Source organism: Octopus bimaculoides, chromosome 11, assembly GCF_046866305.1.
Source record: "Octopus bimaculoides isolate indiv1 chromosome 11, ASM4686630v1, whole genome shotgun sequence".
NCBI classification, from domain to species: Eukaryota; Metazoa; Mollusca; class Cephalopoda; order Octopoda; family Octopodidae; genus Octopus; species Octopus bimaculoides.
In genome coordinates, this window is record NC_142938.1 from 6,609,917 (window position 1) to 6,628,272 (window position 18,356).

An 18,356-nucleotide genomic window follows, 5' to 3' on the forward strand; every position below is an offset into this window, starting at 1 on the left:
TACTAAAATGCTGCACCTCAAAAATCAGAGGATTTTCAATGAGTAGGCACACATTCTACAACCACCCCCCAAAACATTTACTCATGTGGCACCCCTAATTTTAGAGTTAAATCTTAGTACAAAATTTTTCCCCTTCATAGTTTTAGCTTTGCCCTGTGTATAAGTTACAATCCAGATTTTCCAGTTAAAATCAAGTCCAGAACAGTGCAACTCGTCCACGAATAAATATTGTAAACTAAAATTTAGTCAGTTCCTCAGGTTGCATGCATTAAAAAGGTTTTCAAGAATTTTTTTAGTCTTTTAATCCTCCTACTAAAGCCCTTGTCTTAGGCACAATATTCCTTCTTAAATGCTTCCATATAGCGTTTCATATCTATGCTAGGCCTACTGAAGAAGTTCCATGGGTCCAGCATATATGCTGATTCTCTCAAAGAAAAGTCAATGGCAGGAAACATGGCTATAACAATGAAGATAAGCATACTACCCAAAATAAATCAATATAAATATGTAATGATATATTATCTCAAATAATTAAATATTTAATTAACTCAGACCACTTAACATATCTCTTGAGTCAATTGTTAAAAAGACAAAAAAAATGTTTGAATATGTAATTATTTTTATTTTGAGTTTCTGAAATTTCTATGTAAAACTTTTATAGAATAAGTTTTATTTTAAAACAGAAATCAATAAATGTATCTATATACATTATATATGAGTGAAAATATATAAACAAATATAATTGGATTAGTTTTTTGTAGGATGATACTCTAATACCACTGCAGTATAATGCTGGTATTGATTTTAACAGCTTAACTGCTCAACCACATCAGTTGATTGTTTCAATGTTTACTTTATGTCAATATAATTTGCAGCTTTTAATTTGGATAACAAAAATCAAAGTTACACAGAGAGTATTTATTATTTAATGAAATATTACAAGTGCAACTTTGGAAAAAGAATAAATTCTATCCTTAATATGCTATCTACAAATACTAGGCCCAATGAAAATGTACTCTAATGTGATATTCCTGATCAACCTCAGATATCTCGTTAGGAATGAATATATAATGCATTCATAATCTTATTTAATCAATTTTATACATATAAAATCTTTGTAAATTATCCATTAATATTGTAAGTAATCATGAAAACATTTGGGCTCAGTTTGATTTAATACACAAAACATAGAAGAACTAACCTTCAGGATCCAAAAGCTTAGTGATACCAAGCTTTTCTTCAGCAACAGTAAACGCATTGTTGAGATTATGCATGGCATTAGATTTCTGAAGTCTGTCATATTGAATAAGGTCAGATCTGGAAGAAAGAACAATACAGAAACAATAGATAAGGTCTCAAAGAGAAATAGAATTATAAGATATTTATAAGCAGTGTTTTGTAGATAGTAAAACTTCTGATACCAGAAAATTATACAGAGACTTAGTTAATTTATGCTAATGATATGAACTAGCAATTTATCTGCTATTTAGGATGGACGCTTGAGTGCTGAGAGTGCTACTGTACCCTGTCTGTGAATGCAGGAGAAGTGAAGCTCTTTAGTTGTTTCAGCCCCTTTCACTCACACCTAAGCTTCCTAGGAGGGGGGGGGGGGGGGCTACGCACTGATGTAGATAGTCTTGCACAACAGTATGAACTTTGTTGAGTCAAATGTTGTGACTCTGGGCCTGATGTTTCTGTCATCCTTGATGGTCAATCTTGCTGCACCACTCGTCCTCCCTCCCTCTCTCCCTGAAGTTTCTGACAACATCTTTTCTCTCCATCTCAGCCAGTCCACGACCAGCATTATACTTTTTGTTTTTTAAACATTACTTTTTACTTGGCATTATTAACATTCGTTCCTAGAGGGACACCATCAACAACTTAGCAAAAAGAATTGAACCTATTTTCCTTAACATTTACGGGTTCAAACTTCTAGTTACCTGTGTTTGTGAATGATAGCATTAAATGCTAAACCATCTCTCCAGCTGGTAGTGAAATTTCTGACATTGACATTAGGGTAGCCAGCAGTTTTCATCTGGCACCAAAGCAAGAGTGCGTCTTTAGCAGATTTGGTTTCACTATTTTCTGTCTCTTCAATGATATCTTGGATCTGAAAAACAGGAAACCAAAAAGCATAAATCAAATGAACTCAAAAAATAATTATTTTTATATGTCAACAATTAAAAATTACAAAATAGAAATATACTTTGTAATTAAAATAGATACAAAGATATTAATTGGTACATAAAAGATTTAGGTTTACTAACCTGGAAGCGAAGAATAATGGTCCATATAAGACCAAGAGTAAGTCTAGCACTGCCATCAACTATGTCATGAGCACCCATGTTTTCAAGATGGACTTTTTGTTCATGCAGGAATGTCAATGCTTTATCTACATTTTCCAGGCAATGAATCCTCATTTTCCCTTTTGTTGGCCGAGGCTGAAAAACAGAGAAAAATATAATTAAACATAATTACCAAATGTAGTAAAATAATAACTAACGAAAAGGTCTTTGCAAATTCAAAGGTTAAAAATGTCTAATAGCTAAAATTGTGAAGAAATACAAAACCAAAATTATATTGAATTCCTGGAGGCTAAAAACAACAAAAAAAGTTCCACTGAATGGATGAGAACATCTTTACATAGCAACAAAAACAAGGAAGCTTAAAGCCATTTGGTTAAATGCAAAATGAGACCAACCAATGTAGTAATACACCTTGTAAGAGTCGAGGTTTAATTGGCAATCATCACTATAGACACATCCATAAGGATTATATAAAGAATAACTTTAATCAGTATTTTGAATAAGTGGACTTAACCATTTGTTCCTTATGTAATAAAGTAAGTACCATACAGAGTACTGGTCTCTCAATATAATCAACCTTGAAGACAGTCTCCCAAAATGGTCACAATCCAAAAAGAGTGAAGCCAGATGAAAATTAGATCAAAATGAACTTAATTATAATGTCTGGATGGAGAAGCGATTGAGTGATGAATAGTAATGTTTCGTCCACATTTGTTTTTGTTACTTTCTGAAAGATTTTAATTTATGATAGAAATGTATTTAATGCAAAATAATTAATTTTGCATTCTAAAAGATTTTAGCATCTTTCCAAGAAATAAGAACATTGAATATTTCCTTCAGTAAATTAAAGTATACATTTTAAGCAGGTGCAACTATGCTCATGTGGTTCAGAAGTTCACTCCATGACTAGGTATTTTCAGGTTCAATTCCACTGCATGACACCTATGGCAAGTGTCTTCTACCATATCTTCAAGATGACAAATACCCACTGCATGCATTATGTGGGCTACATCTTTTGCCTTTGTATATCAGCAGAAAATATAAACATTGGCCAAAAACCAATGACATTCAATTGGTCGACAGGAAACCGGCAACAAATTGTTCAAGTTTGTAAGAGAAAACAAACTAAGTAACATTAAAAACCCGGAATATATAAATAACACTATCAACGACTAATCTGACTCACTTTTAGAGTCCATTATGAGCCAGATAAATTTTTTCTGTAAACAAAAACTCTTATATGATAAAAGTTTCGAAATTCAGTCCAATTTGGAAGTATCCAGAATAAATTTAAATTTTCTATGTATATGTATCTGGTACGATGTAAAAAGAAACTAGTGCTGCCACCCTGTATGCATTGTAAAGTGATTGCTGTTAGGAAGGGCATCCAGATGTAGAAAACAGAGAATTGTAGCCTGGTGCAGCTCTCTGGTTTGCTAGCGCCTGTCAAACCGTCTAACCCATGCCAGCATGAAAAACACATGTTAAATGACGATTTAAGTTGTATAGATAATTTATTAACCCTACAATATTTATTGCTTCATTGAACGGTCAACCATACAGTATTTTCAACTCATGCATGCTATTGTAATTCTTATAATCAGGTAGGGATATATTAGTAAATTATATTTTATTTTAAAGCTTAACATCAAAGTTTTTTTATTATTTAAAAATTGTATTATTCTTTTCTATTCTATTCTAGGCACAAGGCCCCCATTTTTTTTTGGGGGGGGGCAGTCAATTAGATTAATCCCAGTACGCAAACTGGTACTTAATTTATCGACCTTGAAAGGATGAAAGGCAAAGTCGACCTTGGTGGAATTTGAACTCAGAACGTAAAGGCAGACGAAATATTGCTAAGCATTTCGCCCGGCATGCTAACGTTTCTGTCAGCTCGCCGCCTTAAAAACTGTATTTTAAAAATGGAGTGGTTGAATATTTTCAGTTTTTATTAGCCGTTTTTAAACATTGTTAAAACAATTTTAAAGGACTTGCAGATTTTACTGTATAATATTATGCAAATTATAATCACAAACAAAACGAAACTATATACTCATGTTTTGAGATTTATTTTCCTGTTTGTATCCTCAAACCAATATTGACTAATTACTTTGTGAATGTCTATGTGAGCCTGCACATAAGTGCATATATAAGAGTGTAATTATGTATAGTGTTTTGCACAAATACTGAAATTGCATACTTCAGAGATTTTGGTATTTTATTTCATTACAATAATATGGGAAATGTAAACATGAAGAGTGAAATTCTCATTATTACAATTAGACTCTTGGTAACAATTATATTGCTCTTTTCCAGTAGATCTTGTTTAAAAAGAGACACCACTTCATAACTGAATGATTAATTAGAGTGAAGCCTGATCATTCATTTGAAATGGAGAGAGAATGAATGAAACTAAATTTACAACACAATTCAAGTCAATGTTAAACAAACAACTCTCTGAATTCACTCAAATACTAAAAATGTTTCCAAATCAATTTTGCCAAATTTCTATTATAAAAATTGTAGCTGTGCTATATATGAAACTATTTACAAACTGAAAACAAACCATTAAAATCAACTAATCTAAAGAAAAAAAAAGACAAAATATTGTGAACAGATGTTGAAAAATTCAATTTGTATAAACTATTATTATTATTGTTATTATATAATAATTTTTGTCATAATCTAAAGAATTTGCTACAAACACTGGCATACTGAACGTAATTCAATTGTAGATATGATTGTAAAGTGAAATTAGTCTGAAATTAGTCTGCTGTAAAGAATTTTGCCAACAAATTTCTATTGAATATTGTTTGTAAATAAAATTATAAAAATGGAAGAGATTACATTGTATTAAAATTGAAATAGAACTAAAAGCAAATAAAATTAATCATCAAAAAACTAAAAAGGAAGAAATACAGTAAAAACTATCTAGCTATATATATATATATATATATATATATATATATATATATATATATATATATATATACACACACACACACACACACACACACACACACACACACACACACACACACACGCGCGCGCGCGCGCGCGCCCTATAAAAAGCATGAGCTACTCTCTTTAAGCTACAAAAATCAGGCAGAAGATCCATTCCTTTAGGTTGGTGTTAACTATTTTTACATTAATAAAATTATACAGATATGCATTGACCAAGGTATGTTCAGAACGAGTATGAGCTAAATCAATCTCATTGATATCTGGGAGAGCCTAACTTATCTTCTCTCTCCTATAAAGAGCAAAAAAATTCCTTTGACATAAGTCTGTCTAAATTAGTAATAAAGGAGTGCATTTATTTTAGAAACTTTCCAATCCACAAAGGCTTACACCTTATTTGATAAATCTCAATCAACATCTATAATAAACATTTTAACCTCCCTCCAACAGCAGTGAAGGTCCAACAGCCATTTAAGTGTTGAACCATTTGGAATTTCAAATATTGATTCAATAACTTTCTGAACCAGAAAGAGTATTTCTGAAGTCAATTAACTTATCCAGTACAAGTGACAAACCTTCAAATTCAAAGATAGAAGTGTAATGGTACTTCAATCTCATCATCATCTCATAAATCATGAAAAAATATCAATATGGCTGTGGAGTTAAGAAGCTTACATTCCAACCATGTGTTTTGGGTTCAGTGCCACTGCAGAGCATCTTTGGCAAGTGTCTTGTACTAAAACCTTGTACTGACCAACGCCTTGTGAGTGAACTTCGTAGATAGAAACTGTATGTGTGTGTGTGTGTGTGTGTGTGTGTGTGTATCACGTGATTGACCAGGTTATTAGATGTTATACATCACTAGTCACAATTCACATTTTTTTGCATTGGTCTTAACTTTCAAATGATGTCACCCTACTGGCTAGGTTATTACAGTGAACGTACTGGCCGCCTCGGACACTCAGCGAAGAGCACCCTCGAAGGAACTGTGCGGGCTGAAACAATCAGGAGGTGGAGGCGCTACTGCAACGCAAACGGCGATACAAGGTCATCAGCATAGAGGAGCTCTCAGGAGTAGCCTGTCTTGAATTCCTCTGTTATTGCCTACATCAGAAAAACCTTAGCAGAGAGAGAGAGAGGGAGAGAGAGAGAGAGGGAGAGAGAGAGAGAAAGAGAGAGAGAGAGAGGGACCTACACACGTGTGCATGTCTGTTTGCCCCACAACTTGACAACCAGTGTTGGTTTGTTTATGTTCTCTAAGTTAGCAGTTTGTCAAAAGAGACCCTATAGATAGCATTAGATAAAAAAAAAGTCCTGGGGTTGATTTGTGCCACAAAACCCTTCAAGGTTGACCCATGCATGGGTACAGCCCAATGACTAGACTCATTTAATCGAAATAATAGCAATTTCAAGACCAGAACTCAAAATGATTAATTATTGAATGGTCCATTTTTATATAATTTTGACAGGTACACTACTGCTAAAACTGATCAAACGTTTATACCTCATGGCCATCTACCTGTTGCCAGTGTTGTAAGAACAAAAAAGAAACTCCCAGAAAGCTGACTTTTGTTTTGGCTGCATTAACTTACAGGTCAACTGAGCTAAATGTATCCCAAACCTTGTCACACCTCTCCAAGAGATGTGCAAAAGATAGGCTCAAGTATGTGAGAGCAACTGCATAGTTGAGATCTGTGATCCTTGGATCTCAGTTGATAAAGAGGTTAAGAACACAATATGAGCAGTAGACAAAAGTCAGGTCATTTCACCGAGGAGCATGACAGTTCAAAATTTCCAGATCTCCACTTGCTTGCTGAAGTATTTGTCTGAAATGCCTGCTGAGGCTGGGTTGCATAGAATACATGAGTAACTGGAGTTATAGAAAGGAGCAGGAGGAGGAGGAGGAGGGTTAACTAATAGAACATTTATACTATTTAGTTCTTTTTTGGTTTAGCAAGAAAATTTTGCAGGACTGGCATTTTTAACTTCTAGATTAATATAATTGAAATGATTAGTTTACTGATTAGATCAAGGTCAGTCCTGATCAAGCTGACCTATGATCAAAAGCAATCCAGCTGTGGCCATCTTGTCTTTTTAGAGGTATTTAGGACATTATCTAATATTGTGAAGGCGCATGGCTGAGTGGTAAGGATACCTGGCTCATGATCATAAGGTTGCAAGTTTGATTCCTGGCAGCACATTGTGTCCTTGAGCAAGACATTTTATTTCACTTTGCTCCAGTCCACACAGCTGGCAAAAGTGAGTAGTACCTGTAATTCAAAAGGGGCAGCCATGTCACATTCTGTGTCATGCTGAATCCTCCTGAGAATTACATTAAGAGTATTTGTCTGTGGAGTACCAAACCACTTGCACATTAATGTCAAGAGCTGCCCATTCCATTGATTGGATCAACTGAAATCCTCATCATAACTTATAATGATATGAGGGTGATTTGGCTGTTATTTGTAGCAATGAAGAAACTACAGAGAAACTCTCATGTATTAGTAACATATAGTTAAGGTGGATTCAATCAGTTTTACATCACCACCTCAAAATTGGCTTAAGAACAATAAAACTAGAAGAGGAAGTAATTTCTTAATCAAGACACAGATCTCATAATACTTAATAATGGTTAAAAGGATGCCAATGCAGAGAAAACAGCCAATATTTTAATACAAATAAATGAGATTAGGAAGTCAATATATAAAGACTGCAAATATCAAACTAAAAATTTGTTAACATTGTCATGAGTTGTATAAGAAGTGTAAATAAAAGTCTACAATTATTTGAATAAGATTAATTTTAAGAAAACAGTTTAAAATAGCATTCAATATTAACTTATTTATTAAGAACAAATATTTTATATCTATATTTATACACTGCTTCAGCTTTACTGCCAGCCAAATTGTTATTCATAAGCCCAATAAAGAACATAAACATGAAATTGTCAGATCAGACTCAATTTTGTGGTTTGAGGTTTAATTTGAGGGATGTTCTGAAGTTGATACAACTGGCTGACATCTGGAATTAGCTGATTACTAACAGGGAAACTGTGATGAGATATATACTGAAGAGAAAAACAGTGTCCCTAAGGAGTTAAAGAAAAAATACATAGTTGTGTGAGGTGAATCTGTCATTTACTAAGGGATGGGCCTTAGTGACATTTCACTCACCCAACTAAATGTTAAATGTTTCATACATTTTATGTGGTATTAAGTAAATGTAAATATGCCCTTAGAGACTGGAGATATGAATTTGTTCCTTTTAAGAAGCGTACAGCACAAATGTGTATTTTTCATGCTATAAAGTGTTAAAGTTCAGCAATAATTGACACTCCTACTAATAACGATAACAAAAGCCTAACTTCTTTTTAAATGTGAATTTTTACCCTATATACCCAGGAGCTATTACTTGTTGGAAAACAATTAAGAAATTATTTCATCCACTAAGTAATACGTCAACAGGCAAGAATAGCGAGTATTGTGCGTGTGCAAGAGAGGGTGGGGGTAAAACAACTCCATGGGCTGAACTTAGGCTTCAAACTGCATTAAATTGCTAACATCCTATAATAAACAAAAATGGAAAATACAAACATTGATGTAGAAGCAAACTGAGTGGAAGATGCTGATGTTATATACCAAGCACCTTTTTTTTCATCATGTGGGGCAATAGCACCTGACTTTTGTAGGTTTTCACCAACTGATGAGGTTGCCATGTCAGCTCTGATCAGAACAATTGACTATAGGCATTTCAGCTGTGGCCATCCTGACTTTCTTGTAAAACTATAATAACCAATGTATAATTTTTTTTTTTATATTACTGAAAAAATGTTATCTACAGATTTATTTGTTAATTCTAGCTGGTCAGGTGACTATGCAGAAGTTCTCTTGTTAGATCATGACTAACAAATTAGATGTTGACTTGTAACTTCTGTCAGTTAATACCTGTAGGAAACTTTGAGCAGAGACAATTTCAGTCTGGAATTTTGCAACATTTGAAGAAGACCCTGAGCAAATAGTTTTAGGGACAACATCTGATACACAACACTATGACAAAATATCCAAATCAATCAGACTCAAGAACAAAAACTTCAGCTTTGGAATCTAAACAAACATATTTCATATATTCTACGGAAAAGTGTAAAATTGATGAATTGAACCAAATTGATAGAGTCAATTTTGGACTTTATCTGAGGTAAATCTCCAACCGTGCCGGAGATTTATCTTGATTTACATTGATTCATCCTATTGACGAGTTGGAAAATAAATGCTCACCAAATATAGACACTCTTAAACAAAATTAGCTTTATGCCTTGTGTAAAAGAAATTAAGCAATATTTTTTTTGTCAATGACAAGAAAGTATACAAAGTGCATTTGTCAACAGTTTAAATGAAGGAATTAAGACACAAATGCATAGATACCTTTATAAATATCCTTCATATAACAAGCCTGTTTGTAACACAACATTGGCCATAAAATTAATATATTACATTAGAACATCTAACACAAAATGCAAGCTACCAAACACAAACCAACACTTTTTATAAAAATCCATGGATACATTACAAATACTTCCAACAAAATGGAAGTTTCCAACATTACAGCACTACCTGCTACAATACAATACTGTTACTTAAAAAAAAAACTATGCACCTTCAAAAAGGGGACAAGAAAATATTAATAAAATCTTGAAAAATAAGGAGAAAGTACTCTAAAAATATTTTTTCTGTTAATTATATATTTTTTTACTAGCCAATAAAATACCTCATATAGAAATAGCCATTTATAACTTTACAGGTTGTTCTTCTGTAGTGACACAATCTTCCAAGATATCGCAGCATTTTTACAAAGGTAATGATTGGACTGACAGTTCAATAGTATATGTATATGCATGCAAACATACACACTATTCTCAACCATGGGCTAAGTTAGCAGTCTAACTATATAGATTTATAAGAAGGTTATCTGCAAGGTTTACGAGTGGTGCAAAGAACACCAACATCAAGGAAAATAAGATAAGTCAAAGTCTTCAAGCTAAATGGTCTATCTATGAAGCCAGCAAGAAGTGCTGATTCAGATGAATTGTCGAAATTCAAAACTTTGAAGAGAAAGTTTGGGTGAAACATACACATGGCCAACACTGAAGTATTACGCAGCAACAACATAGAAGTATCAGGGAAATGGCCTTGAAAGTGTTCTTTTTATCTTTTGTTTCAGCTACTGCACTGTGGCCATGCTGGAGCACTATCTTGTGTTTGGTTGAGCAAATAGATCAGCCCCAGTAAAATCTTTTCTTTTTAAAGTCTGGTACCCATTCTATTAGTCTCCTTTGTTGAGCTGCTGAGAGGACATAAACCAACCAACACTAGTTGCCAAGCTATGGGAAGGCCAACACACGCAATGGGTTTCCAGTTTCCATTGACCAAGTTCACTCACAAGGTACTGGTAGGCCCAAGACTATAGAAGACACTTGCCCAAGAGCAGGACTGAACTTGTGAACTTGAAACCACATGCTTACAAAGTGAGCTTCTTAACGACACAGCTATACCCAACCATTTTAACATTAGCTGAAGCAATATTTTGAAACTAGAGTGTTATAGGATGAGTAACCCTAGAAGTATATTTTTGCCATGAAAGCGAATATCAGGAACTATGGCATACTACCAAAGTAAATTAACTTTTATCATATCTTGGTCTTATACAAAATAAGTCCAAAAAACAAAAACAAAAAAAAAACACGATTGCCTTCTATTAAATAAAACAAACTTCTCATTTGTATATTTGCAATTAATAGATGTTATTTTTCAATAAGAACTAATGTCATTTTCACAAAGTTATCATTGCCTGCCATCAAGTTTGTATGTGCACTCACACTGCACCTTTTATATTAACTATTCCCTGTTTTACTTCCACTCCTCTTTATATGATGTAGAACATGACTGAAGCATCCACCAACCACCCAACCAACCAACATTTATATCAGCTATTATTATTATTATTATTATTATTATTATTATTATTATTATTATTTAGTGAGAGAGCAGTGCATGCCATCAAAGTGACTCTGGTAAAATATATGAAACCCAGTATAACCATCACGACTACCTTTCTAATAAGGGTACACCAGGCACATGCATCACAACCATATGTGTTGTGACATGGTAATTTCATATCAAGACAAACAGCGCATGACCTTGCAGGTGGGGGCTCAGAGCTTCCCTTCAGGTCGAGTAGCCCATCCCACTCAAATGGTCCCTGAATAATGGTCGTTTAAGGATGTTGAACAAAACACCCATATTTCTGGAGGTGAATTATTCAAACACATGGCTATGATGCTCCCCCACTACTTCTGCTAGTGATCAGAGATGCACATATCGTCAGCCATCAAGGGACATGCTCAACTGGTTAAGGTCAAACAACTGACACGCAAATCTGTGGTACTGAGCAGAATATTTACTGTAGCCCATACCAAAACAAAACAATGTACATAATAGCACTTCCAATCAGTTCAGATGAGAAGCCATGAGACCCACTGCCTGGTACTGCATCAGGGCATTTATTACTATTATTATCATTATCATGGTAGCACTGCTTCCGTTTTCACGAGAGGCTTATAAAAAATATCTTTTTTATTAAATTGCTTCCTTCTCATGGTCAGGTTCATAATCCAGTTCATGTAGCATGCACATAACTTCTATTAATGTAATTTACATAAATCTATTTCTTTGGCGATTTTAGGGAAGAGTCATTAAGATATAAAATTTAGCTAAATTCTTATCCTATCACACAAAAGAAAATATTTGTAAATCACTTATTTAAAGTAGCTCACAGCATAGAAGTTACTCTAAGAAGAAGGCTAAAACTAACATTTAAAAGAATGAAACAGATTTTCACCTCAAAAGACAGACCAGTAAATTTGGACAATGTACAGAGCAACAGAAAGGAAGATAGACGCCTCAAAAATGGGGGACGACAAATGCTTGTGATACTACAAAAGCTGAGAGTCCAAAGACTCCTATTGTCAAGAATCAAGTCCATAAAGATATGTTTTAGACATGCAATGCACTAATAGTCATTGCCCAAGACCATCCTGACAGGAACTGTTGACGGGGAAGACTGCAAGCGACTGTCAAAGATGTTTGTGGACTGATGACATCAAAGAAATGGATTAGAAACAAAAGCCCGGCTGACTGTATGCATACAGCATAACAGAGAGGGAACTGGGTGTTGATAAGCTGACCCCCTGGCTGATGATGAATTTCAAGCAATGCATTCGTCAAAGAGTAGTTCCTCGTTTATACAGTTTGCATAAATCTCAGATTTAGTTACCATTCCTCAGATACTAAGGTAATATTTCAGTCTCATAAAATCACTCAATGAAAGCATTTTTGAGAATTTATTAATTTAGTAAAACTCAAATCCTTTCCTCCTTGGCTTGCGGAACATCTCATAAATGAAAACAAAAACACAAATGAATCAGTAATCTGTTGCCCTACCTCTTCTCAGTAATAGATTCTGATGAGTAAATAGTCACTTGTATGAATAAGTAATACAAGTGTGCTTTAGAATGGGTTATTAAGAAAAAAGTGTGTCACTTATCGTGACTGACTCCTTTTTCAAAACAGGCAGCATTAAACAGATGACTCAAAAAATAAAAGTGAAAAGAAAAAAAGTTCTATTAAGCTTTTCTGAATTAGAAATATGTTAATATTTTTATTATTGAAATGGCACAGCAATTTTCCAAAGTGTCTACATTCCAAGAATTAAACATTCATTCAAGACAATTCAAGACAAATCTAAACTATCTTCTGCCTGATGCTATCTTGCAACAAATCCTGCATTATCAGTGAATATCAAATGTCATGCGTGAGATAGTCATTATTAATCGCCAAACTCTCACATACTGATGACAAATTTTCTTTCCTTTTTTTTTTTTTTTGAAAATTCTTTTGTATTTGAAAATCAAGATATTAATCCTTTTAGAAAAGTTGAGAAAAGAAAGAAGACAAATGCTTTGAACTTATCCAATTTCAATTCAAGTGTTTCTTTATTTTTTACATTGCTTGACATGGAACTTTTAAAGATGTTTAATTAAACTATAGTAACCCAGAAACATTTAGCATTTGCTCCTTATTTTTTTTATTTTTCTTTCAGTCATTTACGTCTTTGCTATATTTTTTTTTAAATAAGTGCAAAATAAAATCCAGAACTTTCAAGATACCATATTTGATGGCATAAAAGATGCCCAGGCATATTAGATGCACCCAAATTTCAGGAGCGCATGTTCAGGAAAAATAACTTGTTAATGCATTAAAGCATGTAATACAGGCCCAACTTCACAAAGGATTCAGGTAATTTTTAAAGACTTCTTGTTTTTAATGCAGAGTGCATTTTATATGCCATGAAATAAAGTACTTTATTTGCTCACATATTTTCCTATTTTCGTTTAAAAAGAAAAAATTGACAGTAACACCTGGCTGTGTTTTCTTATTGTTCAACAGATTATAGCTAAAAAATATTAACAGATCCAGCCTTGTTTTCAACTATTTCACTTTGTTCTCTAATCAAAAGAGAGAAACCTGAAAAGTAAATCTAAGGAACTCCTTTATAAATTACCAAAATTTTACAAAATAGAATTTGTTACACTAAGGATAACCTAACATACGAGCTTTAGTATAACTGGAATACCAAAGTCTCAGACAGAAAAGTATTTCCATAAAATTTACAAAATTTTAAACATAAAAAGCACAAATATATTGTTTCTTTCTATGGTAATAATTCTTGCACACTCCACACTTGCGACATTAGGATTCAAAGTCAAGGTAAAAATCTTCTGGATTGTGTTGGCACATTAGGGATATCCTTTGACCAATTAAACTAATTCATTCAACACCTTATCTATTTACACTAAAAACATAATCAATCCAGCATATTTACATCAACCATTGAAACTACATAGAGTGCTCAATATTTCTTGTATAGATTAAAGAACATTCTAATCTACAAGGGCTGATATATATATATATTTTAAATCATTGATAATGTGATGCAGTAAGACTGGGATTAGAAACTAAGAAACAAGGAACCAAATTCAGACCGTAGTCCAGTTACTAACATTTAGATCAACTGCATACTTACAAACACACAATACATAAAGTGAGAATTTTCATTATTAAAAGACTGTGAATCAAAAAATAATTATCAACAGCACATTTTAACATATTCCTTTTTTTTTCTTCATAACACCCTTCAGCTGCCCGTCATTTTATGTAGAATACAACATATACTTCAAATCATGCCCCTCACAATATTTACTCGGTTGTGACCAGCCCTAATCTCTCCAGAAACAAACAACAACAACGAAAAAAAAAACCTACACAAGATTTAAAAAGGAAACTAGTGGACAGAAAGGAGATTATGGTAGAAAGAGACAGGATGCAAGTGCCAAAATATACTATGATCAATCTATTTACGAAAAAAGTTAATCGCTTTTCCAGTGTAATTACATTAATCTGTGTAATCAATACTGAAGATCACTACAATACTATCTCATCAATCATCATCATCATTATAAGTGCTAAGACAGTTACTGTTCGTGATGAGTAAAACTAGAGAAAGCAGAGAGGAGCAATTTATTTTTTTGATTCAAACGAGTAGCCTGTGTAAAATAAGTGACGAAAGTGTGTTGCGGAATTATAGTTACAGCAATGGAGTGAACTGAATGCGATGTATTGGTCATGCAATATATGAAAGACAAGGTGCAAATTAACTGAAGAAAAATAAAGCTAGGCATCATAAGGATGCATATGTAGTGAATATACAATGTATATACATAAATATGAGAAAGAATAGATGGCAGTAGAGACAGGAGTAGATAAAAAACTCAAGGTATAAAATATATCAGGCTTTAAAATCAAATGAAATAAGGAATATTCAGAGACCTGAAAATATCTTTTTGTATGTGTCTACACCCATGACAAATGAAATTTTTTTTTTTTTCCTCAATGAACAAAAGCTGGATAGTTCTGCCAATTTAGATCTTTACTTAGATTGCCAGAGGAGATCAATTAGCATGTAGTGCTACGATACCTATTTCCAGGTAGAATTATTTGGCTAGAGGTATAAGATAATGGACAGAAGCCCAATCATTCAAACCATTTCTAATCTATGAAGTCTCTGACACTAGAAAATCCATAAAAAAAAAAGCAATCACAATATCACAAATGCAAAGAGCAATATGTGATACCCACAAGGTCTGGGGTCTTATATTTGGCTACCTTCTTTTATTATAAAATCTTTCTCCCAGAAATACATTTATTCATTTTATTAATTCCTTTCTTTAAGCTTTAAAATATAATCAAATTCCTCAACATAGGTTAACATGTACACCAAAATATTTATTTTTCAGCATTTCAATCTTTGCTAATAGCACTGTCAAAACAAAAATTTCTCTGAAAATAATCCTATGCTCAAAAATAATTTTTAACTGTCTCTAAACCATAAAAATGACTGAAACTCATGTCAGAGCCAACTATCTTAAAATAAGTGATATGAGACTGAAGCAGTTTTACTTACCAGGCGCTCACCAGATAGGACTTCTAGCAATTTTATCAACATCTTCCCATCTCGTAAATCCAAATACAAGTCACTTATGCGACAGCCAACCCGGGCAAGGTGTGAATTAACCCATTTTGTAAAGGTCTTTTTTTGCACTGCCTCTCTCTCATCTAAAACGGAAAATAAATTTGCACCATTAATATAATTTTAACAAACACGGTTTTGCAGTTAGCTTTCATGTTTTTTATTTTTGACCAAATTATTTTTACTAAGTAACACAAGGACAACATAAAGAAATGATAAAGATAGGTAGAGACCACAATAATGAAAAGGATGATCAAGTCTAGTGAAACCTAAGATTACTATTACTATGGTGGTACGCTATTAATTAGCAGGTAAAAACAGCTAAACTTCAACATCACAGATGATCTCACCAATTGACATGTATATAAATACACACTTCCACTCCCACACACATTGTATGTGTGTGTGTGTGTATATATTTAAAAAAAATAATTGCAGTCATGGCAGGTACTGGTGTCATGCTGGTGGCACTTAAACGCACCCCAGTGTCACACAAATGGCACCCATGCAGTGGCACATATAAGCACCCATTACATTCTTGGAGTGGTTGGCATTAGGAAGGGCATCTAGCTGTAGAAAACTATGCCAAATCAGACTGGAGTCTGATGCAGCCTTCCAGCTTACCAGACCCAGTCAAACCGTCCAACCTCTGTCAGCATGGACAAGACATTAAATGACGATAATATATAAATACACACATGCACACACACACACATTATATATATATATATATATACACACATATACATGTATATTAGATGTGTGTCATTTCTGTGCTTGACTGAACTCTAAACAATAACATCCACTCTAAACTAATACAATCTTCCAACAATAACTTTCCACCCATACCCTACAAACATACTTTCCCACCTGTCCTCTTCATTCCCCCTTCCTACCCATCTACTTCCCAGACCTAAATCCACTAAACCTAGTTGTTCTTTCACACAGCGCGACCTACTCCAGAAAAACAACTTGTCAAACACAAAAGGAACCCTAGTATAGTCTGACAAAGACTAGCAGACCAAAACTGAAGTCTCACTCAGACAAGTTTCATGTTTATGAAACTTGTGTGAGTAGAGGAGTGAGTGAGACTTCTGTTGATTTGCTGTACTTTAAGTGAAATTGTGGCCAGTGCTGGTGACATACAAAAGGCACCTGTACCTTGGTGATGGTGAGGTTGATGATGAACACCACTAAAAAATGAATAATTCTTTGGTTTATTGCTTAAATTATTCTTATATATAATTCAGCATTAATACACACACATATCCCCACAAACATGTGTATGTAGATATATATATATATATCCACCAACGTGTATACATATACAGGTGTTCTTTATTCTTTTACATGTTTCAGCCCCAAGGCTGTGGCTATGCAAGAGCATACCTGTGTATGTGTGTGTGTGTGACACACACACACACACAAATATATGCACATAAGTATATGCATTTATAGGTATATGTAAATGTCTCTGTTTGTGTGTATAAATACAGAAATACACACAAAACAGAAACATACACTCATAGACGTATATACATACACACAGATACTTCTTTTGGTGATAGCACAATGCACTCACTGATGTAGAGTTTGGCTCACTTGCAGGATATGTAAACATTTCGTTACAGGTATCCCATGTGATAGGTACATGCATGTATGCCTTTTCTTGCTCATCCTGATGCATCTATCCTGTACATCTCTGAACATCCTTATAACCAATAGTACAACTACTAAATTAGGCAGTAAGTAGCCATGTCTCATCACATCTGATGGGTTGAAGTCGTTCGTCTCCAAAGTAGTCTTTGAACCATGTCTCTTCTCCTCCAGACAAGAGTCGACCATATTAACCATAGAGTAATTTGGCTATAAAGGATCCAAGATTCATATGTCTGAATTTATTTTCGAGCTAGTGCCGGTTTTGTGTGGATTTTAAGGCTGCTGGTGTTCTTTAAAACACTTCCTGGGTCTTAATGTCACCAGTAAATACTCAATAACTCTTATCCATTCTACCCAGGAGAAGGATGTTGATACAGATGCTGAGATTAAACTATCAAATGTGAAGTCATTAGCAATGATTCTGCTACCTTGGAATATGATTTTGATAAGTTACTTGGCAACCTCACTTGCGGCAGAATCACAAAAAAAAAAAAAAAAAAAAAAAAAAATCCAGCAGACAGTATAAAGTGTTTGGTGTTAGGAATGTCATCCAAATGTAGAAACCATACCAAAGCTGACATTGGAGTCTGATGCAGCCTAGGAGTTTGCCAGATCCTGTAAAACTGACCAACCCATGTCAAGATGGAAAATGGATGGTAATGATGATGATACTTGGTTGATATACTGAGAGGAGGGACCAGTATGAACTATCAAGGTACAAGCACCAATATATTGTAGATTTTGGCTGTTCAGCTCTGAGCTTGGTTTTATAGCCTTCTGATGTTAAAA

The 18,356-nt window shown here is 33.9% G+C and overlaps 1 protein-coding gene across 50 annotated transcripts in view; it reads right to left on the bottom strand.

Annotated features, from left to right (window-relative positions):
• The window catches only part of LOC106877151 (spectrin beta chain), a 79,794-nt gene that overhangs the window by 41,040 nt on the left and 20,398 nt on the right, over window positions 1-18,356 (bottom strand). For all 50 annotated transcript variants that reach the window (XM_089359318.1, XM_089359308.1, XM_089359285.1 and 47 more), the window contains exons 3-6: window positions 15,843-15,994; window positions 2,268-2,441; window positions 1,941-2,110; window positions 1,202-1,317 (exon numbers count right to left, since the gene is read on the bottom strand). In XM_089359318.1, coding sequence (XP_089215444.1) covers window positions 1,202-1,317; window positions 1,941-2,110; window positions 2,268-2,441; window positions 15,843-15,994 — 612 coding nt within the window. The remainder of the gene's footprint in view (window positions 1-1,201; window positions 1,318-1,940; window positions 2,111-2,267; window positions 2,442-15,842; window positions 15,995-18,356) is intronic.